This window comes from Falco peregrinus, chromosome 4 (genome assembly GCF_023634155.1).
Source record: "Falco peregrinus isolate bFalPer1 chromosome 4, bFalPer1.pri, whole genome shotgun sequence".
NCBI lineage: Eukaryota > Metazoa > Chordata > Aves > Falconiformes > Falconidae > Falco > Falco peregrinus.
The window spans coordinates 24,692,196-24,717,994 of record NC_073724.1 but is presented as its reverse complement, the minus strand read 5'-3'; the positions used below and the strand labels follow the sequence as shown (position 1 = coordinate 24,717,994).

At 37.3% G+C, this 25,799-nt stretch overlaps 1 protein-coding gene across 6 annotated transcripts; it reads left to right on the top strand.

Annotated features, from left to right (window-relative positions):
• Positions 1 to 773: 773 nt before the first annotated feature.
• PNPLA4 (patatin like phospholipase domain containing 4) lies at positions 774 to 25,425 on the top strand. 6 transcript variants are annotated; one of them, XM_055802542.1, is made up of 9 exons: positions 774 to 855; positions 2,076 to 2,384; positions 3,149 to 3,275; positions 8,880 to 9,064; positions 13,165 to 13,259; positions 13,436 to 13,571; positions 16,759 to 16,824; positions 22,319 to 22,471; positions 24,571 to 25,425. In XM_055802542.1, the coding sequence occupies exons 2-9, from the start codon at positions 2,154 to 2,156 to the stop codon at positions 24,700 to 24,702; spliced, it is 1,125 nt and encodes a 374-aa protein (XP_055658517.1). In that variant the 5' UTR covers positions 774 to 855; positions 2,076 to 2,153; the 3' UTR covers positions 24,703 to 25,425. The 6 variants fall into 6 exon arrangements, with proteins under 6 accessions (XP_055658517.1, XP_055658516.1, XP_055658518.1 ...); XM_055802541.1 differs by lacking the exon at positions 774 to 855 and adding an exon at positions 874 to 1,194; XM_055802543.1 differs by lacking the exon at positions 774 to 855 and having other exon boundaries at positions 874 to 2,384; positions 22,322 to 22,471.
• Positions 25,426 to 25,799: the final 374 nt, after the last annotated feature.

The following is a 25,799-nucleotide window of genomic DNA, read 5'->3' as shown; positions in this document are numbered from 1 at the left end:
CCTTCCTTCTATCCCAAATCCATAACAACCCCTCCCATGTACCAACGCAAAGTAGTAATAATGGATGCCAGAGGAGGAGGAGGCCAATTTGTGTAATAACATGTATTTTTTCGCCAGCTAGTTTAGCTTCAACTGCAGTCACACCCCTGGGAGGTTTCACACATCTACACTTCCCTCACAGGCATCTTCCCTCTCCCCAGTTTTCTTCATCCACTGTCGGCTACAGGCTCTCTCTCCACCTCACATCTATGCGCTGTGCTGTCTCTTGTAATCCTGTGCCAGAAGGGTGAGCGCACTCACCTTATTAAAACACAAACACACACACACACACACACACAAAAGCAAAGAACTTCGCCGCCGCCCTGAGTGCGCCCCTTCGGCAGCAGGAAGCCCCACGCAGCGCCCGGCCCGGCACAGGGCGGCGCTGACCCCCGCCCCCACACGCCGCCTCGCAGCGACAGCTGACCGGGTGACAGCGTGGGGCGGGCGGCGGGCACCCCGCGGGCCCGCTCCCTCCGCCGGCCCAGGCAGGGCGGCCCAGGCAGGGCGGCGCACACAGCACCCGCCGCCCGGGGGTGAAGGCGGAGCGCGCTCACCTCACCGCCCACCGCCCCCCTCGCAGGGCTCTGGGGCGCCGCTTCTCCCAGCGCGGGGGCTGCGGCCGGCCGCCCGGCCCCTCCCCTCCCCTCCCGTCCCCGCGCCGGGCGCCCGCGTCCCGCGCCGCCAACCGCCCCGAGCTGCGCACGCGCGCAGGGGCGGGGCCACGCGTCCCGCGCGCCGCGGGCGCCACTCTCCCGCCCCGCCACTCTCCCGCTGCCGCCGTAGCGCACAGAGGCCGCGCCGCCGCCGGGGGAGGTAGCGCGCGGAGGGGCGGGGCGGTCGTCTCGCGAGCTGTGGAGCGAGGACGAGCCACCGGCGGGCGGGAGCAGTTCCCTGGAGTCGCCGCGACCCTGGGAGCGCGGCCCGGAGCTGTTAGCCGGCGCCTCGGCCTGTTTAACGGCGGAGGCTGGGCCGCTCCGCCGCGGCCGGATTCCCCCCGGCAGCCGAGAGGGGCAGGGGGCTGCTGGGCCCCGGGAGGGTCTGAGGCGGGAGCCTGCGCGGAGGGAACCGGGGGGGAGCCTGGCGGCTTTGAGCTTAACATGTGAAGGGGCGTAGGCCGCTTAAAAATCACCCTTCTGTTGTAAGCTTACGAGTGTAAGAGACGCGGTGGCTTTTTTAATTATGTCACTTAAGTTATCAGTTGACGTTCTGTATTTGTTCCATTTAAAAGTTTCGTGTCGTGATTTCAGCTCAGTTTTGCTTGTTTATATCGGTTGTTTACCGGGGAAAAGTGGAGGGAGGAAAAATCCAGTTGCATTGTAGGCCTCTTAGGGCACACAAGGGGAAGCATAAAACTTGAAACTCACTTGACTGGCAATAAAGTAGAAGTTGATGGTACACCTCTGAGACCTTGCCTACACAGAATCACACTGGGTTTGCACTGGTAGTCGGGACAGTAACCTGCTTTTCATCTGTACAAGCACGTTTCCTGATGTTACTCTTCATGGCCAAAGTTTTGCTAGGTGTTAACCAGACTTAAACCAGATTTGTGAGTCACTCCTAGCACAGATTACAAGATTTGCCTTGTACCAGCTGGCATGCTTGAGTTTTTCTTATTAGGATCTTGTCTTCAGACTTTGGTTTTGTGAACAATCAATTTGGAGTTGCTGGAACACTCCTGACAAGTTTTCCAGCCGAGGGAGCAGGAGCAGTGTGTTCATGTTAATTATAAGGGGCAGTTTGTTTGCTTGTTTTTGTGTTACTAACAATATTAGCCCTTCATGTTTCTGAAATGATCGGTTGACTTTATGGTTAGTGGTGAACAACACAGTGCCAGATGGAGGCTGGTGAGAGAGAGAGTAGCTACTGAACATTGTTTCATTGTCAAGTGAATCAACTATTAATGCATCTGTGTTTTAAGTGAGAGGGTTGTGAAGACGGCCTTGTCACAGTACCAGGGTCTTGATGTCCAGCTGCCTTTCAACTTCTCCTTTTTTCCTTCTTTTTTCTTCCCCCCCCTTAATGTTTCTAAACAGGTTGTGTTTAGAAGAAAGTTTCTGCGGTGTACTTCTATGGTGTCCAAGCTTATCTATTGATATTTCCTTTGTAACTCCATGATAAACCAGCTTCTGAAAGTATCAGTTTGCTTACCACATCATCTCGATCCAGAGGTCACTTTAACGAAAATGTGGACTGCTAAATGCTGTTGTAGTGCTCAAATGCTGTTACTTCAGTTGGAAGAAGGCAGATTGGGTAGTTGCATGTTTCCAAAAACTCAGCGGTTCTGGGTCGGAATTCTAAACCATTGCACCCTAAGAGCACCATGTAACAGAGTTGAATTCCAGGTAAGTATTTTTTGTGGTGCTTTAGGTATGAGTGATGTGCATCAATACAGTGATAATATAACTTCTTTTAGAGTCACCAGAGCTAAGCTTTTGATCTTGCAGCCTTATTTATGTATTGAAGATGCCTTTAGTATGTCAAGGTCAAGAGGCAGGCAGCAACAAGTTGCAGGAGAACCAGTGTTTTAGAATGAACTTTCTGTGTCTGATGGCAGTTCTAAGTTGGGGAGGAAGATTAATTTTTTTTAAATTATACTTCAGACAATACTCATCATAACTGATAGGCTTATTAGTTAAAATAACATCTGTTTAGTGAAGGACAGGACCAGAGTTCTGTTGAAAACCTTTTACTAATGTGATACTGCTAAAAAAGGGTGTGTGTGTGTGTGTGTGTGTCAATTTTTATTTCAATTGTAAGGGAGAATAAAACCATAAGAGTTTGATCATGAGAAAATCTCTGGATATAAACAAAATTAGTAGGAAAGGACACAAAATTAGGGCTAATCTTGGACACTGACAGTTCCAAATGGTACTGTTTTTCTAGATGGCTAATTAAGCTCATCATTAAAATATGAATTGCTGCATGTATACATAGTGGAACATTGTGGTTTCAACTAGTTTAATGCGGAGTAAGCAATTGTAAAATTCATCTAGATGGTTTTACAACTGTTTTAATTGACTATTAATCTGTTTAAGGATAAATAATGGTCATCTGTTATTTGCCTTTTTTCTCTTTTTAATAGTAATATTTGACTGTATGATTGTAGGTTTCAAAGAGAAATGATAAACTACGAGTGGTAGATACAGGGATGACTCTTTGTGCAGAGGGAGCTAAATCAGCTTCTGTTAAAAGCTGCAGTGGAGTATGTGATGGAAGCCAACATCCATTAGAAGGTATTGAACCATTGCCACCTTTTCTTAAGAAGTCAGCCTTCCCTGTGCTCTCTAGACATCTTGTAATAATGATCAAGATGGTCTAAACTTCTGATTTGAAAGTTTTGTATCAAGTGATGTGTTTATTTTTTAATTTTAAGGGGATTATACACAATTTTTATAGTTTGCAAAGACTCATGTGATTCTCCTAAGTGTTTTAATGGCTGATTGTATTTTGTACTGATTGTTTTGCATTACTATTTTTATTTTATTTTTCCTCAACTTCATCAAGCTCTTATAGTGCTTATCCTGTGTGATAGGGAGAATCAGTTTCTTGAGTTCTCACTGAAGGCTATGAATGGTCTATGATGCTAGTGAACTTTTTTCTGTTACAAATGTGAAAAAGCAATTAAACATTCCTGTGTGAATGGTGCTTTCTTACTTAGGTAAATTAGTAGTTGCAAGAATGACCTTTATTTTAGCAATGCTGCCTAGCTAAAAAGTTCTTTCCGTAACTTTGCTTGTTTTGTCATTCCTAGCTAATAACTAATCCTCAAATGTGGTGTTACACATCATGCATTTTAGCTCCTATGCTTTAGGGTGCTTAGTCATTTGTGTTCTATGTATATTTAATTTTTGTTTGTGAAGGTTTTTTAGTCAGTTGCTTTGGGCATTTTCGGCTTTTGTTTACGAATGGGGTAGCAGGGAGGTAGCTGACTGGTTAAGACACTGAGATGGTACACTGTTTATATAATTATATTGCTCAGGAGACAGCAGTATGAGAAACTGTTGTGTTATTGCTTGTGCATGACAATTAGGAAGACTGTACCTATCCTGAAAAAGCTATATTGTACTGTATCATAATTCTGCTATACAGGCTTGTCTCTTTACGTACATCCTCTTGTTGGTTTGCATTAGAAATGGATGAGATACTGCTGAATAAACAGAATATTTTATTCCCCCCAGTATATTTTTAATCACCAGTGATTTTTTTTGCCCTCCACATATGTGAGATTCTTTTAAATAGAACTCATAGGTTTATGTTTATCTTGAGCACTGCTGCATTATCTGTAATGAGGCTGAACAGCCCCAGTATCCTTCTAGTTTCTTCCTGTACTTATCTTTTCTTATGCTTGGTTTTTTTTTCTTGTAGACAACAGAAGCATACCTATCCCCTTACCTGGTTAAAATCTTTATCTTTTGAAATTTGCCATTCAAAAATGACGTTTTTGAAAAGCAGTGGCAAAAGCATTTGCTGTATCCTGTTTATATCCTATCTCTACAATACATAGATGTGTGTGCACTGTCCAGCTGAAATGTACTTGTGTATCTTTTAAGGTTCATTGCAGTTTTTTTCTTAAGACATGCCAATATAGCTTTGAGTTAATAGATAATAAGTTTAATGGTCAGAATTTGTTAAACCCTCTGAGAATATTTGTTCTGAAGTCTTGTGGAACAGGTGTTTCATACCTTTTCTAAGACAGCAAGATCTCTGCTGTTTGTCCAGACAGCTGAAAAAATGGTCTGTCCAGATGTGACTGCACTTCTCTTTCTGGTACTCTGTAAGAAATTGTCAGGGAATAGTCATGCTGTAGACTTAATTAAATTTCTCTATATGTCCTCTTGGGAGTTGTTATAACCCTGCTATCTGTGATCGAAGAGTAGTGATCTACTAATGACGTACCACCAAAGCAGAAGACATTTTTGAATCATTCTGTTTCTGAAATACACCGTTCTAACTTGCAAATCAATTGTTGCCATGACATATTTGGAAGAATCAAAAGAAATGGGAAGTTTATGTTCTTATAAAAGTGAGCATCTTGGTTTCTTAGTCCTTGCTTTTCTGATTTTACAGTACATTCATCTAATGAGTGTTCTTACCTTTTCCTCTTACTCGGAGATTCCTTTGCAAGCTGAAATGACATTGCTTACTGCATCTGTCAAGCAGATAGTTCCTTATAGAACTATGATTCTTATTCATCTGTATCATCTTTGTAGGTCAAGAGCTTTGTTACAGATTTGTTGTAAGAGGCCTTCAGGTAGATGCATAATCCTGAATGAAGATGATGATGTTCTTTCTTCTCTGTAATGCTGATTGTTAGCAGTACTCTACGATTTTAATATTCTGAACAAATGAAAGAGAACCTGATTGTTTTACCTAGCAACAGGTGCTAGCTATCTCTTAGGAGCTAAACTGTTTTAAAGAAATTTTTAAATTAACAATTGGGTAAAGCCCTGAGCAACCCACTTTGATCTGATAGCTGGTGCTGTTTTGAGCAGAAGAACGTTGGGTGAGAGACCTCCTGAATTATTTTATGATTCAGTGATGATTACTTTTTTTCTCATTGTTTACCCACTTATAGGGTTATTACATGTATGTGCAAAACCCATTTCACAGTCATGCAGCTAGATGTAACCACCAGATCTGTCATTTGAACACGAATGCCATCTGCTGATCAAAATTTTTACCCAAGTATTTTTAAATTTCATGTATATGTGACAAATACATGGTGTAGGCTTGGGAACTGATCCCAATTAAAAAAAAAATGTAGTACCTTGATAACACAGACATGCAAGTTCTCTGGGGGAATCTGTAAAACAGTGCTGTATTGCATGCCATACAAATCCAGTGGATCAAGAACTTCTGTTTAAAGAAGAAAAGAAAAAGGATTTATTTTTAACTGCGTCTTGCATTGTGTTCCTTTCGTCTGTTTGGACTTGAAAAAGTGCTTCTCAACTTGAAATCTCAGTGTTCTGTTTTTGCATGTTCATCTCGCTGAATCCTTTCGTCAGGCAAGAAGCTGATATGAATGCTTATTCAGTAATCTCTGTGTCTCTTAGGTAGGAGAATGAAGAAGGAGGAAGAGAAGTATGGGATCTAAGTGTGAAGAAATTAACTCTCACCAAAGAGGGAATGCCGTTGTGTCCAGACACTTGAGAACAGTGGTTACTCACAGTAACTGATAATTAGATAGGACTAAAGCTCATATAAAAAAAATAAAATTTCCTCATGAAGCCATGTAAGAGAAGGCGTGGCCATCTGACTTCAGTCAGTATATTTTCAGCAGTTTTTGATCAAGATACAAATATTCTCTTCAGTTCACATAACCTCCTTTTCTGTTCTTGCTTTAGAAAAAACGTACCAGCCAATTCTTTATACAATGAAGTGTGCTTGTCTTCTACATTTGTAGGGATTTTTTTAATTAAAAAAATATCTAAAATTTCTTACAGTATCTATGCTTTATATACTCTTTTTAAAAAGTTTTCATCTTTTTTTTGATTTATGAACATCTACAGTATTTTCCAGCAGGGAGAGATACCTTTTAGCATGCTTTGAAAATTAGCCTTTTAGAACGTTTAGAAGATATGTATATACAGAAACATAAACATACATATGCTTGTTTTTATTTACATAATCTTATTGTGTTACACTTTTGTTTCTTAGTTACATTTCATAGGTCCCTTTAATGTAATTCTCAGGACTTTTGACCTCTTGCTTTTCTTGTTTATTTTCTGCCCAATCAATTACGTAAACATGGTTCTTATTGCATACAATGGTTCACCTTGGTAGTGTCTTGAGCCTGAAATCTTTTGAACAAAAATGGGTGTTAATTCTTCCATGCTTGCTTTTCTTCCTACTAAATAATTTAGTTGCTTTAACCAACTTCAACTTTTTGTCAGCGTCCCCTGAAGCAGATGCATCTTTGCTCCTAATTTGTAGAAGGCATAGAAACAGCTGCATCAGTTGTTTAAACTCCCAAGAGTTTTAACTTGCTTGAAAGGAAGCACATCATGGCATCATACTTGAAAATCCGTTTTTTCTTCCACTTCACTAAAAAAAAAATAAAAATCTTTGAAGTAGTGTTGTGTTTGTTGTCTTCCAGTAAAATCTTAAGTGTTTTTTATCTTCTATGCAGTACAGTGATTTTTTTCTTTAAAGTAAAAAATCCTTTCTTTTTAAAAGTAGTAACATGATTTATCATTTGCTTCATTGCAAATGCATTTCTGTCATACTGTCACAGCAAAAGCCAACCTGAAATTCTTTCGATCGGTACAAAAGTGTTAGATATAAGTTAGAAGTATTCCTACTTACAGGTGGATATGCAAGCATTTCCAGTGCAAAGCAGGTAAAGCACAGTTGATAAACTCATGATAGTGTGGTGTTTATAGCAGCATGACTGATGCATCAAACAGTATGCTCTGGCACTATGAAATGTGCTTTCTCAATTTGTTTGTTTGTTTTTAAATAGTAAAACTGGTTAGACCCATTCGTGATCTGATTTTGTGTTACAGGTAAAGCAATTGAGTTTAGCATGTCTTCTTATCTGGTGATTTTGAAAACTGTTTCTTATCCCCATCTTTCCTGCTTTTCCCATTTCTGAATTGAAGAGGCAACTTAAATCAAAATGTGCTGCTGTACACATTTGCCTCTCTTCATCAGAACTGATACCACAGTGTTCGTAAATTATTTCCAAAAGAAACATCTCATCAGCTATTGCATTATGAATGAGAAAAATCAAGTATATTACTGAGTGTACTGAATTTTGGGTTTTTGTCCAGTTCCTATGAAGATGTATCTAAATATACTAGGAGTTTGTACTAATATTAGTTTGTACTAATATTAGTTTGTACTAATATTAGTTTGTACTAATATTAGTTTGTACTAATATTAGTTTGTACTAATATTAGTTTGTACTAATATTAGTTTGTACTAATATTAGTTTGTACTAATTCAGTACTAAGATAATCTGCTTAGTATCTTGATTATCTCTGTACAATATAATCTGTAATACCTTGCTGTCATAATTGTAGTTATTTGCAGAAGAGCTAATAACATGTATGGCCTCATATTTAATTTTTTTAATAAAACATCGCTAAAGATCTGAACTTATGCTTCCTGGTTTTTTTTATGAATTCTAAATTCTGTCCTTGGCACCGTCAGACTTTATGTGTGTTATACATTTAGTGCTTTGTGTTTTACTTTGATATATTTTTTTTAATTTCTTCTTGTTTTAATAATAGTAACACAATGCATTGTGTTTTTCTTTTCTAAATGAGAAATTACTTTAAATAAGAATTTGTCTGTTAGTGGTGTCTAATAATATTAGTAAGCAAGTGAGTTCCAAATGCGAAGTAAAAAAAATTGATTTCTTAGAGAATTATATTGGCTGTGTGAGTTATACAAGGCTGTGTGTGTGTGTAAGGGGATGATACAGTAGCCAGTAGTTTTATTTTTAATTTGCTTTTTATTCCATCTGGCTAACGGTGCTTGCTCTCCAACAGCATTCTCTTATCACTTTTGAGTAGCTACTTCTATTTTGTATTTCTTTGACAAGTTAGATGAAAATGTGCAGTTACATTGTATATAATTATATATATATATTTATCGATTGATTGATTGAAAAAGGGATTTGTTCTAAGGAGTATTTTAGAGTTGTTTTCAATTTTGGAGTTGCTAAACTAACTGCTACTTGTTTGATTTATTTAGTAATCAAAGGTTTTTACTGTTCTTAACTGCTCTGTTACGTAGATACAGTATGTTGTGTGTTCAGTGGCAAAAGTATAGATGTATATTATAAGATAAAATTAACTGATCTTCTGACTCTGAAACTTTTCTTTCCGCAGCAAAAATGAAACGTATCAATCTGTCGTTTGCAGCCTGTGGTTTTCTGGGTATTTACCACTTGGGGGCAGCAGCTGCTTTTTACAAGCATGGTAAGAAGTTCCTGAAAGTTGTGAAAGCTTTTGCGGGAGCTTCAGCAGGATCACTGGCTGCCACTGTCTTATTAGCAGTACCAGAAAATATAGAGGTAAATTAATAAACTCGAAGGTATAGGATATGATAATTGTCAAAGGATATTTTTGATATAATCATCTGCCATTAAGGTTTTTTAAAATGTTTTGGTTCTTGTTTTTCTTCTTATTTCTTTTAAAGAAACAGGACTCGTGTATATGTTTTCATTAATAAAATCTGTGACTTGTGGGCAGAAATATTTATGAAGCAAGTATTTCTTCACAGAAAAAAACTGTCATATGAACTTTATAATTTAGGTTATGTAAATATAAATTTCATGTGTGTGAGTGTTGAGTTGTATGCAACCAGATATACTTTAATACACCAAAATATATATGTACTCGATCACTGTACATTACAAAGTTAATCATTTTCTTCTTGGCTAGAGGTAGGGTTTCTTAAGCAAATGCATAGCACCATCCTTTCATACTTTTGTGAAAGGAGATGAAAATGGTAGGTGGAGTATATCTGCATAAAGTTGAAGAACACCACACACTGGCTTGTTTTTTTCTTTGCTGTCAGTGCTCCATCAGACAGCGCAAGAAGTGGCTTTTACGCCTCCTTTAGACTCGGTACAGTTTATGACTTAACAGCAGTAGCCCCACCGTGTGCCAGGGAGGGTTAACTCTCACAGCAATTCTGTTCTGACATGCTGCATATGTGTGTTTGGGTTTTTTTTCTCCAGAGATGCCACTTTTTTTTCTCACCATGGATATGGTGTCATATAGAAACAAGTTATATTCATATATACTTATATGAATGTAACTTATTCATATGTTATGACATATAGTCATATTATATAATATACATAATTTTATATACATAAAATTATATAATATGACTACCCTATTACAGGTTATGTGGGAGGGCATTAGCTTTTCTGTTTGTTTGTTTTTCCCCATAGGTTAAGACTGCTTTGCCCTCCTGAAGTGCCTGCAGTGACTTTGCCTTAATATATGCAAAGGTCTAGGCCTTGCCAAAATGTTAAGATCTTTCTTTAATATTTTGAATTACAATAAACAGCATTATTAGGGCAGGAGGTCTGTTAGATTTTTTTTCTAAGTACACTTGGGTTTCAGTCTGGTGAGTGTCGGCTAAGTTTCTCCGGGCCTCACTTAATACAAGTTTCACTGCATTTGCTTCAAATAATAGTCCCAAACAATACCACACTTTGCCACTGATCTTTCTTTTTTGGTTGGTGTGTTTTTGGTTTTGGTTGGGTTTTTTTTTTGTTGTTGTTATTTGTTTCTGCTGGGGTATGAACTTAGCTTGCAGAGTTAACTATACGTCCGTTGCTTTCAGCAGGAAGTTCTTCCTTGCCTTCCACTACCACCCCAGGTGCATTCTTTATATGATTTGCTATTAGACAAGTTCCACTCTGTTGTGAAGAGAACCTTGCTTTATATTCTGTTCAGGTGTTACTCCTTTTTTGTAGCCTCTGACTAGTTGTTCAGTTTCAAGTTTGCCTGATATAATGCATACCTCTGACAGAAATTTTCTCTATGATAGGTACAGTAACTAGCCTTTTCTTAGCCCAAGGAGATTTTTCTGTTAATTGTAGGCTCTGGGTGTGAGCATTTGTTTCTAGCCTGGTCCAACTTAAATAGATCTTTCTATGTAAAAATATTAGTGCAGTTATTATTTTTGTTTGTCAAAACTAAGCCTATAATACATTGAGTCTGATGGATTTTTGCTTAAAAATGTCATTTTCATACAAGCTGAAGAATGTTTCATGAACTTCTTAGTCCTTTTTTTAAATTTACTTTTTAGTTGTTCTGTTACACTGCTTACATGTAACATGGAAAATTGAGAGCTGTTTTTTTGGGGGAATAATTCTTCCTAATTACCATGGAACTTAGATAAAGGCAGTGTTGTGTACTGAATAGAATTAATTTTTCATGTCTTTATCATGATAATTATTACACTGCTAACTTGAAATATTTTATATCCATAAATACAACTCTTACATCAGTTTATTTTTTTCTTTTTTTCTTTCCCCAGAGATGGCTATGTTAGAGAAGGTATAATTAGGACTTTCACCATGTCCTAGTCTTGAAGCTCTAATACAACCTTTCATTATCTTGGAGAGAATCTAACTGAAGATTTCTTGTTTTGACTGTTGCTGTTCTAATATGACAGTTTGCAAATGTTTTTGTCACATCTTTTTTTGTCACTGTTGAAAAGGCAAGGGACTTTAGAATTCTAGGGATGCTTTAGATAAGAACCTGTTTATTCTAAAAATACCTTAATTATGTTTGATGTCAAGTGTGGTTAACTCGGTACAAGTAGGTCCAATTTCTAAACATGACCTCAGTCACTATTTAAAATGTAGTTGTATTGTTTAAAGCTTCTAGAACTAAAATTATAAACAAATTGTAGCTGTAAGAAGTTGTCCCTTTTGGCAGCAAGAATTTAAGAGTCTAGGTGCGGGCTATTCTTAGTAACTTGTAATATGGGAAGTAGTTTTCTGTTGTTCACCTAGGTTTGGTTTCATCCAGCTCCACGTTACTCTTAGCTCCCCATCACTTTTAAAGCATCTGAGATATAAAGATGGTGGTTTTGAGCTACTTCTCTGTAGGCTTTTGTGGGTTTCTTCTCTGTTTGGAGAGAGAAGGTGTCTGAATGTGCCTTTTTCCAGCTGACTGACTACAGAAGAACCCTATCTGCCTAATGGAGAATAAATTGAAGACTTAGTACATATACTTGATATATTTGAATTGGCTTGGAACAGGCAATGGCAAGTACCTTGTAGGGTAAAGGTGCAAATCTCACCTGTGTGAAATTGATTAGCACAAATCTTTACAGTGATTGTTGCTTTAAGCGATATGGACTTCTTAATGAACTTTTTTGATAAATTTCTTTGAAGTCTATATAGAGAAAGTAAATGAAAGAACTACATTTATGTCTCATTTACATGAGCGATCTGGCATGCGAGTGGTGTGAGGAAATTAAAATGCTTCAGTCAGCTTGCTTATCTCATACTAATCCTCACCCCAACTTTTTCCTGGTTTTCCTTCCATTAAATCCTGTACTCTCCTCCTCAGTAGGACATATTTGGTTCTTTCTCTGCCCGCTCCCCCAGCCCCCCCCTTCCAGTCCTGTCAATCATTTATTTTGTTATTAGCGACATACTCTTCATGCAGGAAGCTAATAACCCAGGAGCCCCAAACTATCTGTAGACAGATCTTTTACTCTATAAATGTGTTTAGATAGGTGACTATGAGTATAATAGATCTATTCAGTACCAATTTCAGAAAGTTGCATAAGATTGGATTTAGTTTTTTCCCAAGCCCCTAAAATCATTAGAGAGCATGAAAGGATTAGAAGAGGAATACAAATACTGAACAGTGAGTCTTAAGCATTCAGAATCATAATTAATTGTTTCAGAAACTTTTTGCTAAAAGATAAATGCTACCAATTCCTTTGGTGTCCTTTTGGAGTTCTTACGGGTCACACTTAAAGCTATTTTTCTGGAGTCATTAACGTATTTCAGCTTGTGTGAAAGAGGTTTCTGCAGTGGAATCTGTGGCCTGGTTTTCTGCAGTGTCTTCTCTTGTATCATTCATTATAGTATTCCATTCATTAAATACTTCCATGGTATTATATTAATTAAATATGTATATTTGTTAGTAGCATGGTTTTTCAACTTGTGAAAAGAAATTGTAAGAATTGTAGGGCTTTTTTATGGTTTATAGGCATCTCAAGGTACTTGTGTCTGGTTTGAGTACTGGAGTAGTCTTTAAAACAGAAGGTGGCTTTACACTTGAAATATAAATAATCATTCTCATGATGGTATGTTCAGAGAACTCATTATTTGACAGTAGTAATATGTAGAAGAAAAACCTTTAAATTTCCTTGATTGTTAAACTGGTACTCATGTGAGGGGGTTTGGGTTTTGATTTGGTTTTTAATTAGGAATCTTGTTTTCTTACAAATTAGTTCTTATAAAAGGGTCAACATTTTGTTACAAACCAAACATTTATGGGAAAATATTTCGGTCTGATCTTGTGGCTCTCTCTTGATTAACCTTTAGCTGCTAGTATGGTTTAGATACCACAGATGAACATACTTCCCATAACTAAAGCATCCTTAATGGTAAATATTTTTATTTTCCAGAAATGTAAGAAGTTTGCCTGTGGATTTGCAGAAGAAGTTAGAAAATTGGACTTTGGTGCTGTAACACCTGGTTATGATTTTATGAAAACACTTCGGTACCTATCTTAATGCATATCTTAATTTCTGTGTGAAGCTCTGTACGTGAAAATGGAGAGTGTGCATATTTGTTCTACACTGTGGTGTGCCCAGCACTCTTTCTTTCACCCCTAATATATTTGCAAGGTTTTTAAATAATGACAGTGAATGATGTTTAGCATTTTCTTTACTCTAGGGGAGGCATAGAATCTATTCTTCCTTCTAATGCTCATGAGATAGCTGAGAACCGGCTCTATGTGTCAGTCACTAACACCAAAACTAAGAAAAATCACTTGATTTCCAATTTTGCCTCCAGGGAGGACCTCATTAAGGTAATGAAGCTGAATATTGCTGCATTAAATAAAAATGTTTTAATTTCTTCAAGGCTTAGGATTATGTTGCTAGCTGTACAATAAATCACTGTTTTACTCAAGTAATCACACTCAGTGGCGCTACAACCATAACATAAACAATGGAAGCAGAATTTGATGCTAGTTTTGCAAATTTTGCTAAAATTGATTTTGTGTGTGTGTGTTTCCTGTATCTGTTTTTAAAGTACTACCTTTTAGGCAAAGAACGTTTAAAATGTAACAGGGTAACTAATGGTTACAGTAGATAAGAATGAAATCGAGAATCTGCAAATTTTGTAACAATTTACTGAGTCTTTTTGCATGTCTTACTTCACTGATACCATTTCTGTTATAGTTTATCACAAAAGAAAGTAAAAAAAAAAAAAGGAAGTTAAAAAAATAATATCCAACACTTTCCACAGGTCCTTGTGGGGATTAGATAGAATGTAATGTTAAGTACCATATATAAACTGTATCTTAACTGTTGCTGGAAAGCATATTTTCTACTGCCCATCTCTTCTTTTGAGTGACACTTTTTAAATTCGGATCAGGATTGTATATACAGGCTGATACGAAATGGTAGGAGGAATTCAGATGCATGTAAAGCAAATGTTCTTTCTAGTAATTGATTAGTGGAGGAATCATAAGTTATAGCAGAATAAAGAAGGAAATAGGATAAGCAGGACTTCGTTCTTTCCCTGTCTTTGTGGATGCTTAAAGAAGAGCTTCTTTATAATTAACACTTAAAATCACACTTGTTAGCAAAATCTCAAAGTATGCATTGGAAGTTTGCCTTTAAAGTATCAGGTTTTTTAAATCTTGATCTCAAATTATGCACTGTTAGTTATAGCTATAGTAGCCAGCAGTGACAAGCATGGAGATTATTATTCTGTTGGTCTGTTGGTTTTTTGCAGTGAAATCTTCTAACTTGAAGACAATTAGAAGTGTCAAGTCAGCCTTGGAAATGCATACATTTTTTTTTAGTATTTAGCTCTTTTGTTGACCCTAACCATTTCTGTTCTTTTTTTTTTTTTGTTCTGTATGCTAGCAGTAGAATGATTTGGAATAATACTAAGAAAATTCCAAATCATTGGTCATTGGAATACACTGAAAGAACAGAAAATATCAAGTGTATCTCATAATACATGTTCTTGTGCATGCCTTCACCTATGTGTGTATCATTTATACAGCAGTCTGCATGTTGTTGGCTGCTCCGGTAGCATGGAGGACAGAGCTCGTTAGGTTATAGAATCATGTTACACTTAGAAGTGATCTACTACATCCAAGGCATAAAGATACTGCTGGGCAAACTGTTTCATAACAGCAAAACTTCTGTAATCTCTGCCAGGATTCTTTCAACTTCATGTACAATTGATTTTAGTGCTTAACAAGCCTTATGATTCCGAAGTTTTTCATAATGGCTAAACTGAATACATGTTGCTACAATTTTAAACTTATTTTCTTTTAGTATCCCTGCATCCCAATGGATGTGGGAAGGCAGTTAATGATCTTCCACTTTTGAAATAGTCTTTACATATGTGAAGACAGTCATCACATACCAGCCTTTCTAGACCTGCAGTTCTTAAAACTGGAGGTGAAGGGGAAGAGAGGCATGATTTGTTTGTTTGTGAGGGAGCAGGGCGCAGAACACTTGTATTTAGTTTGGAAAGGTGGGAGCAGTGAACAGGAGCTCACACTGGTCTGTTAGTAGTAGGGAAATACTAAGTGTTAGTTCTTCAAACTCATCCTTCCTAGCCTCAGTCTTGTCTAACTGACTTTATAAGGAGAGCCAACTGCTTTCTTCAGTCTTCGTGAACAGAAGTCACACTTTGCAGTGGTCATCTGGTTTTAGCCCTTTTCCTTCACCAAACCTTTTGTCCCCATTTCTCTTAGTTTAAAAGGGCCAAAGTTACTGAGATGGAGTTGAAGGAATGAGGAGTTGGTCAGAGGAAGAAACTGATGTTGGGAACTTGAGAACTCTGTAGGATGTCACTTTTGAAAACCTGAACAGGAATGATTTCACAGGGGACCTTATCTTATGCTTTTGTGAGGGAAAGGCCTGTCTGCTAGAGGAATGGCTACAATTTCACATTTGGAAAATAAGAGAAAGGCTTTTTATTTGAGCTCAGACAAAGCTGAGGTGGTCTGGATCACTGGGAAGAGAAATAGGCAAAAAAAGTTCTCTAAGTGAAGGTTAAAGACTTCATACAGAGTCTTAATTCAGACTTGTTACGGGAATTGATGTATTTAATACTGGAAGTACCTTAATTTGTTGTAAAAATATACACAATTCCACCAAAAAAAGCTCAGGCACTTTCTTCCATAGTCTCCATGGATTGTGGGGTTTTTTTGCACATGATCATCTTACACGTAGTATATATATTCCAGTCTGTAACCTGCTTCTGTTCACCAGATTTGTGTCTCATACCACCATGCCAAGCACATGCATGCATATCACCACATTTGGGTATATGAAAATTTCTGATGTATTCTCCTTTATCCACACATGTACTCCTTCTCTTTGAAATACTCTATACTGATTGTGCGCATATATATATGTATGGGTGGATACATAGATACAGAGATATATGCACATGCTGTCATAGATGATGCTGTGAGTAGATAGAAGGGTATTATGTGTGCACATCTAAACATGACAGAAGAGGTGTCGTGGTCTAAAAAAGTAAAAATAAAAATTGAACTACTGTAGACAGTGATGTAGGCGTACAGTAGGGCAAACAGTAATTTATTAATACTTGGATTTATTAAATGTAAAGTATTAATACTGATAAAGATCTACATATGTGAGTTTTCAGGCTGTTTGTAGTATTTTGGAAATTTTGAATTCTTAGAAAATCTGATTTATTCTGAGTAAACACTATACAAATATGCCAGCAGAACAATTGGGTCAGCTGCTTCTTTGACACTATTCTATACTTTGTTTTTGTTTTTTTCATTATATGCATAGTTTCTCCAAGCCATAGATTTACTTCACGTTGTGTAAGACTTCATACTCTTTTGAATCACATTAATCAATAAGTTAAGTTGTGATACTTTGTTTTGAGAGTTGTCAGCAAGTCATAAAAAAACCCCCATTGAATAGTTTTAATCACGTTTTGACACTTTTCTTCAATTTCATTCGCTATTCTTTCTGCTTTGTTTTCTCTAGGTCCTGCTAGCAAGTAGTTTTGTGCCATTATATGCAGGAATTAAGCCAGTGGAATATAAAGGAGAGGTAATTTTTCATTAAATTTAACTACCAGCTGGTTTTTTTGTATGAGAACATTCTTAATTCCTGAGGTAATGATTTGATCCTAAGGGAAGGCAAGTGCAGTACTCTATTTTGTAGAATAGTTATTGTTGCTGTTCATACTTTAGATTAACAAACTCATATCATCTTTCACAGTGTTAATGTGTTGTTTCAAAAACTGTGGGTGCGGAGACTGAAATGATCTCTGTAGTGTGAAGCTATTTCCTAAAGATGTCTAACACTTAACCGTGAGAAGAAGCTTCTCATGACAAGCTGTGTTACCAACTTAAAAATATTTCTTTGTGATTTAAAGGCACACCATTCTGCTTTTATATTTAATGGAAGGAATGATAGGGAGGTCTTGGCAGATTGAATGTGCTAGAATACAGGTGTCTGTTTATGTATGTGTTGTTCTCATGTTCTGTACAAAATTACATACTTAGCAGGTGCCTTCAAATCTTTTACCTCTGGACAAGCATTAAGGAATAAAGGTGTGGTTTTTTTGTTGGTTTTTTTTTTCCCCCTATAGCATCTGGCTGTGAAGTTTTTAGAGGTATAAACTACTATAAGAAAACATTTTCACAGTTGCCTGTACTTGGTTTAGCTTCAAGAACCTTTTTGTCTTTCTTACATATTAACTTTTTAAGAATAATTTTGACTGTTTAGTCTGTAACTACTAGAAGCCTGAAAATAGCCATTTTTTTCTTTCTGAAAAATACTATGTGATAATTTTTATTCCTCATATGTAGCCAAATGATGTCTTCAGAAGACCTATAATCCTCACAACCACCTTGCCAAAAAAACCTCCACAAAACCATATGCATTTGTCTCTAGCAAGAGAGTTGAAGTTTTTTATGTTGTAAAGCTTGTTGGCTTTAGAATTATGTATACAGCAATACATATCAGCTAAAGTGTTTGAAGAGTTTGAATCAGTATTGCCTGACTGTTTGAGTCAAACAGAGACTGCTTGCCACTTCCCAGGGTCTGGAAATGGTGTTGGAGTATTTATATGTCGCTTGTGCAGTTCAGAGGGCATACGTGGATTTTTTTAGGTTCATTCTGTCATTAGTTAAAGGGAAGGCACTGTTGTTACATTTTTTCTATTGTTCTTTCAATTAAGAAATTGAAAAGTTGGCTCAGGGTTTTGTCCAAAACTTAGTTAAAACCCATTTTACTGGATGGACACTGCAATTATGACTTGTGTAGGTATTGCAGTATGTACTGAAACAACTGCAGCCTCTTCCTAGTGGACAGTTCTTATTTCTTCCTAACTTTATTTTTTGCATTCAAAAGTGAAATCAGTGAATGTTTCACAGAAGCTGGTTACTTGAAAGCTTGTTATTGCCAAAGCTTCGTACTACTCCCCTTAAGTGAGACTCAGAAAAGGCAGTTTCTGGGAACGAGGCTGCTTTCATTTATTATTATTTGTTGGAGTGATTAGTTCTGCTTGTCTGCACTGACTTTTCTCATCTCGTGTTACGTAAAACAGTGCATTGGTGCATTTGTGGTTTGGGGATATTTTTTTTTCTTTTGAGGAAGCTGCTGCCTGTAAATGTAGATGACTTTCATTCTTTAGTCCAAAACACTCAGAGCGCAGTGAGAGCAAAAACCTTAGAATATCTCTTGCAATAGTATCGCCTTGGCGTGGAATAGTGGATAATGAGGATATGTGGGTGAGTAATAGGGGCCACAAAACGTGCGCTGTAGAGCCAGATACAAGACAGGTAACCTCATGATCCAGACATGGTAAGCACTGAAGTCAGTAAGATGGATTGGATATTGATTTGGCCCTGTGAGGCCACCTATCAAGTTGGTATCATATTCCAAGTTTCCCAAAAGCTTTACTGTAACAGGCCAATGTCCTGTCTGTCTGCATTTACACTACTTTCAGGGAGTAAATTCCTTAGGCCATATGGTCCATAACAGCATGGAATCAAGTTTACTCTCTGCTGGCCGCTCAAGTCTACTGGCCTTACCTGTGCTTCAGAACAGTTGATCTGAATCTTCTGTAGGCTACGTACGTCACCTGCATACATATCACCAGGTCATCTGGGGGTGTTTTTAAAATGTATTTCAGTATGTTCTCAGAGGTACGTGATGTGCGGTATGTAAGGGAGTATGGTACACTTCTGATGGAATAGTGTCAGAAAATAGCCAAACTCATTGCTAGCCTGTCCATACTGTACTCCTCTTAAAGGGTGAACTCTAGGGTAAACTGTTTGCAGCATTGCACCTTAAGGGTTATTTTTAGGAAGAATACTTTTTGGGAATCATTTGGCTCAATGGAGTTAGCTAGCATACCTTTAGTATGTATGCTTGGAGGCTAGACTTCTGGAGGCAATAAGTGAAATTACATGGTAGCATAGACATAACATCAGTCAGTTCACAAGTATGTTTTCTTCTGGTCTGATGAACCTAAAAAAATCTGAAGGAAAAGAGAGTGTAAGATAACATCTAAGAATTTATAGACGTTAATGGTCTTAACCAGATTGGGCTAGTTTATTACCTGGTTTGGGGATTTAAGGTGCCTTTGGACTAGGCTTTCAATAACATCACAGCAAACCTGCTGCATGTGAAATTATCTTTCTTTGAGTTGGTTTGGTGTCCTCTGAACCTCTGGCAAGGTTAATTTTTAAACCAGATAAAGACCCACAGGTGATTGAGTTGACTGTATCTAATTAAGAGGCTGTAGTTTGTGTCACTGTTGTTCTTAGTGAACAGCATTGTAAAAAAAACATCTACTGGTAAATGGGTAAATTCTGTTAGGTCCAGCCTGCATTCTCAATTTCATTGTCTGGTTTGGTTTTTGTTGCACACTCTTTCAGAACTTTCTCTGTCTTTGGACTGTACTTGCAAAAGAGAAACTAATTCAGAAGTTACCAGGAATGTGCTTCATCAGCTGAGAAGGACTTTTCAAGAATTGGTTAATGGAATTAAAAGAAGCTGGAGCATTACATCTCTTTATTTGCAGCATATAAATGTTTTATTTCAACTGTGTAACATGATGGACTGTGAAGCTAAAATATTTTTGACTAGTAAGCAGCTTCACCCAAATGCTTGAAAGAAAAAAAAATGGAGGGACATTGGCCAGTAGTAACAGAATCCACAAAAGGTAGTGCTTAATAAAAAGTATTGCCCTTGCCTTCATAAATGATTTAATTTTAAAATAAGTTGTAAAAGTACTAAGCTAGACTTGTGAAAGACATTAGCCATCTGCTATGGTGTCCAACGTGGCTTAGACAGGGACTCCACTGTTCTCACCACGGGAATCACAACAAAAGGCCACATAGTATTCCAGGGAACATGGCATATAAATCAATAATAAATGACTGTAGACACACACACAAAGTTGGTGTTAGAAATGTTAAGATATTTTGCTGCTTTACTTGCAGTTAGGACACCAAATGGTGTACTAGGAGTTTGAGAAATCTGAAAGGTGTCTTTAAATGGTTTTGGTATTATTTTTTTCCTCCTTTTCTCAGTCCTAAGCATTAAGAAATACAGAGTTTTGTTGTGGAAATTAAAGTAATTCAATGGTGAATTGTGGGTACCTGTATAAGCTAATGTCAAGAATCAAGCTCTGAAGCATATTATGAAATAATAGTGTGAGAAGGGCCATATAAACTACTGAATGTGAATGTTTGTAGATTATAATATAAGCTCAGGAGCATGACATTCACCTGAGAGAGTGAAGAAGGGGGGGTGGGGGGTGGGCAAAGCACATACCATTTGGGGTGGTGGTGATGTGTGTGTTTGCTATGTATTCATGTGTAAAACAGAGTAAATCCATGTATCACCAGGTATGGGACTTGACAGTGGAACGAGGGACAAGTGACAACAAACTCCTTTGGTTGCCTGAAGTCAAATGTGGCACTAGGAGAAATCTATACCTATAGAGTTAAAAGTACTTGTGCTTTAAGCGAGAGTAAAGGACACAGCTGAGAGGGATCTATACAAGCAAGTGATGACCTCAGAGAATCTCACGGACTTCTGAAGAGCAAACACTGTAACCTGAGATAATGCTTATTGTATAGCAGTCAGTACACTGAAAGCTAGTGCCTTGCTAACAGTTTGAAGACAAATTTAATGTCGTTGTCATAAATCAACTTCCCAGTAATATACTTTTTGTGGGAGATTTTATTATTCTTTTAAAACGTTTGTGACTAAATTCCTGTGGGTGTTTTCAAGAATATTATGGGGAATACTTGCATTATTTTGCCATATTATGATGGCCACACATAATATCCTGTACAGTAGAAAAGCAGTCTTCTGCTTGATTGGCACTGAAGAGTACTGGTACAATTTGCCATTTATTTTTAGTGTTCTCTGTTAATGAAATTTGAAGATGATATCCTGGAGTATTTAGTTACCTCTGGGGAGGTCAAACCCTTAAACACAGATGTGAATCTTACAATTACAGCATTAGGTGTCTTTTATAATTAGTGGAGAAGAAAGCACTTTTTCAGCACAATTCAAATCAGATGTAAATACCTACTTTAGGATGAAGTGAATCACATGCTAGAAGTGTTTTTCTCCCTTGGCAGTAAAGGAAGTGTAGAATGACTCATTGTCTGTAGGATAAAGTTCGGTGAGATGCATCTGATCACTAGACCTCATATATGGTCAGTCAATGCATCTAGCCAGTAGACTGATGTTGATTTTTGGGTTGTGTATGTAAGCACAGGAAGAAATACGAATGTATAAAATATATTGGCAAGAGATGTCACAACTGTCCCTGCTTATATTGGAATGGAATTTGGCTGTGGTCCCTGTAAAAATCAGGCTTTTGTCTCTAGACTGCATTTAGAACCAAGAAATGGCTTTGTAAGAAAGAAATTGGTTGCTTTTGTTTTTTCTTCCTCATTCTTTCCTATACTCAGTTCCTGTAGCAGACTTGATGTCTGCTCCCTATTTTGTGCCACAGTTCTTAGCTCCTTTCCACCGTTACCCTCTGCTTTCCAGCTAATGCTGTCTTGTACTGTGTATGTAAGACAAGAGGCTCTGAGGAAGAAGAGAGGAGTCATGCTTGGTTTGGCTTGTAGAGTCAGTTTACATGCACATACAGATTGTCCAGCTCCTAGTTTGAATCCGAGTAATGTTTTAGAGGAGTATACATTTCTGATATGGTTCACATATAATAATAACAATCCTACTTTTTCATGTATATGTTGAGAAAAATTCTATATGCAGCATTTTATCATTAGATGAACTAATGAGCCTTAGCAGTAGCTTGGTAAATATATTACCCACATACTTACACATTATGTCAAATGCTCCTTGATTAAACACTCTGTGTGTACTTCGTCAGGTCCTTGATTTTTGTGCCTCTTACTCAAGCTTGTTCATGGTATTCCAAGAAGGAAACTCGTAAGCTTTGTTGAGGGTAGGATGGAGGAGGGAGGGAAAGGAAGGATGTAGTATTTGGTTATGATCATGCTGTGCTAAGGTTACTTTGAAAATATTTCGTTGTTTCCAATAGAAGTGGGTTGATGGTGGCCTTACCAATGGCCTTCCTATCTTTCCTGTTGGAAGAACTGTGACGGTTTCTCCCTTCAGCGGTCGATTAGATATCTGTCCACAGGATAAAGGACGTCTGGATCTTTATGTTAAATTTGCAAAACAAGATATAATGGTGAGTTGCTTGTTATTTAGTAACCTCAGAAGAAGAAAAGGTAGTTGTGCAGTTTAAGGTTAGCTTATTTTTGTCTGTTTTTTGTTTATATATCAACTTAATGTTTTGGCATTTTTTGTTTTGCAAATGGAGGTAAACTTTTAAACATAAAGGAAGGAAAACGTAGAATAAAGAAGTTGGACAGTATTGATCTAGTACAAAACTGAACAAATTATCACAGGCTGTTGAATGTAAATAATCTAGGCTTGCTTTGGGGATCAGCTGTGTTTGGCTAGGCAGAGTGTTTATAGGAAAAAAAATACAAATAAAGACTTCTGTAAAATCCCTCAGGAGAGGCAACTTCAGAACATCCCATTATACTTACTGAAATCAGCTACTCTAATTGAATTTTAAATACAAGTTTAAGTCATACATTTGAAATGGTGTACATACAGGGGCCCTCAAACTTTTTTAACCAGGGGGCCGGCGCGCGGATGCGGTGGCAGGCCGTCATCTGCGGCTGCTTGGTTTCCCCCCCCCCAGCCCCCGGCAGTGGGGTCTGTAAATACCGGGGGCCATATCCGGCCCGTGGGCCATAGTTTGAGGACCCCTGGTGTACAATGACTTGTCACCTCATCGCTTGAAAGCTTATTTGTGACAACGCGTTTCCAGAAGTTATTTTGTTAGATGTTATAGAAACACTTCTGTATATTGAAATACAGGCAAAGACTGATTTTTATGGCTGGCCTCCTTTTCATCGTTGACATTTCTGTCTTTGCAAGCTTTGTTGTCTCACAGACTTTAACCACAGTACTGCTTCCTTTGACTTGATAAAAGAAAATACTGAATAGTGGTAGACCCAGCTGTTAACAAAAGTGCATTAGGAAAAAAAAATAAAGATAGCGCTAATTGATACTATTTTCTTAGTTTCTTTTAGACAGTTCCTAATAAGTGTTCTTAATTTAAGTAAAATCAGTGTCAGGTAATGTCATCCTAAATTGAACGAATTTCTGAATCTTTATAATGTTTCACAGAGATTTTAAGCATGGTAGTACTTGATAAATGAAGGAAAAGTATGATATTATTGATTTCATACATATTGAAAATTATGCAATTGTTTACATGTTGGTCATGATTTATATAATATCTAGTGCATTTAAAGGAGGGAAAATGAGCTGGTGATTAGAGATTGTAAAGTAATTGCAGTTACATTGCTTCTAGGGTCATGCAAGTTCAGACTTGTGCAGAATCTCAGGCAACTTTTTAAAGTATTCCATTTGAAGCACTTTTAGCTTTTAGAGCTGTAAAAATGTGCACCAAGAATAAAAATTTTCCAGCAATACTCTAATCTACATGAAATGAAGAGTTTTCTGTCTTCCTTTAGCTGTATTGGAATGTGAACAGTTTTCTCTGTCTTTGAACTTCCTCCATCTATTGGTGTCAGAACTTGGAATAATTGCTTTCTTCAAATAGTGAAGATTATTTTGATACTGTTTTGCAAAATTGTGTAAAAAAAAAAAATTAAATTAATCATATAAATGGAGTGTTCAGAACATTATTAACTAATTAAATTTTTAATTTTGTTGTAAACAATTTAGTAATATATGTATTCAAGAGCAAAGTTCTGAAATCTTCTTACACCATCGAAGTGACCACTTGAGATGCTGAGTAGTTCTTAATTTGTTGGCAATACAAACTACATTTATATTCGTATGTTAAACATTTCCTGGGAATGTTCCCAAGAATGTGGTTGTTTGCACTAGTAAGCTGTCAAAATATTTCCTTGCACAAGTTTATCATGTGCCAGCTACCACTCTGCCAGACAGTTCTGGGAATGCTTCCAAAGTTAAAACGTTTCAGAAACTTTGGGCAGTTTTACAGGCAGTCTGTCTTGGAGGCTGTGAATTTAATAGCATATATGCAGACCATTTGTGCCAGTTTGTCTTGGTGCTCAGCAGTGTACCTGGACATGGTTAATTTACTAGTGTCGACATAGCCGTGCTAGTCTTTTGTTTTCACATATGCTGCGTGAAACAGATGTGACAGAACAGATAGCAACACAGTCAAGTCTAGGTAAGTTGCTTTAATAAACTAATTTATAGCTTCTTGCTCTGTTGCAGCTGTCTCAGACCAATCTAGTAAGACTTAAGCAAGCTTTGTTCCCACCAAACCAGGAGGAAATGGAATTGTTATACCAAAATGGATTTGATGATGCTGTATTATTTTTACTGAAAGAAAACTGGTTTGAATAGATGGTACGTAGAAAATGAACAAAACCTGATGGCTGTCAAAACATGGCTACAGGCATCCTACAGGATCTCAGGGATTGTTGTCCTAATTCCTGTTCCTGAAAATAAAAGGCCCAATAGAATTGCAACTGCTTTTTCTGAGAAAGTATCAGTTGCACTCCAAAGACCTGTATGAACATCTCAAAGTGGGAATTGTTCTTGCCTGGTAGTTGTTTTGAGGGGGTTTAGGCTTAGATCCATTTTGCTGCAGCTGAGGACTTGAATGTGGGATTTGTAAAAAGCCCGTGTTGCTGTAATTACAGAAGTTTGGAAAAGTCTTTCAATGTTACTTGAGAGAGAAATCAACATTGTACCATGAAAGATTACAATCTTTCATGGTACAATGTATTTCTTAATATAATAGTTGTGTGTGCTAATTGGATGCTTGCAATATTACTGATCACTACTACGTATCTTGCAGTGTTCTAAAGGGCTTGAATGCTTACCACTAGCCACAAGAAATAAAACATTTGCAACTCTTTTACTCTGATATGTGTATTTTTTAACACTAAAAGTATTTTGCCTTTTTCAGTGAATGTGGTCTTTCAAAATTTGAAATACTAGTTGAAATCTGTAACAGAAGTGTGATGTTTGAACATAAAAGTATGTTGTAAAGAAGGATGTAAGAAATTATTGTATTTACTAGGATTTCTGCCTCTGCTGAATAAAAAATATATTTTCTTGAAACTTTTGTCAAGAGCTCATTTCTGAATTTCTTGGAATGCTGTAACAACCTGATTATCTGCAAAAAACCCGACCCAGTCTATTGGAGAGATACTGAAGTGAGTCAGCAGGTAATGAACTCAGACTCATGTATCTTATTTTACCATTCACCTTGCTTTGACTAAAGTGCAAGTTCAGGATCTTCAGACTTAATGCCTAAATGCTAAAATCCACAACCTTTTATTTAAAATGCAAAGAGTCTTGTTCTTGAGTGTGCGTTTTAAGTTTATTTCTTAATACTTAAAACCTGGAGATTATAATTTCATACATCTTTAATTCAGAATTCCCCAAAACCCAGTGAAAATCTATGGAGGTGACAAATAAGGTTTTTTAAAAAG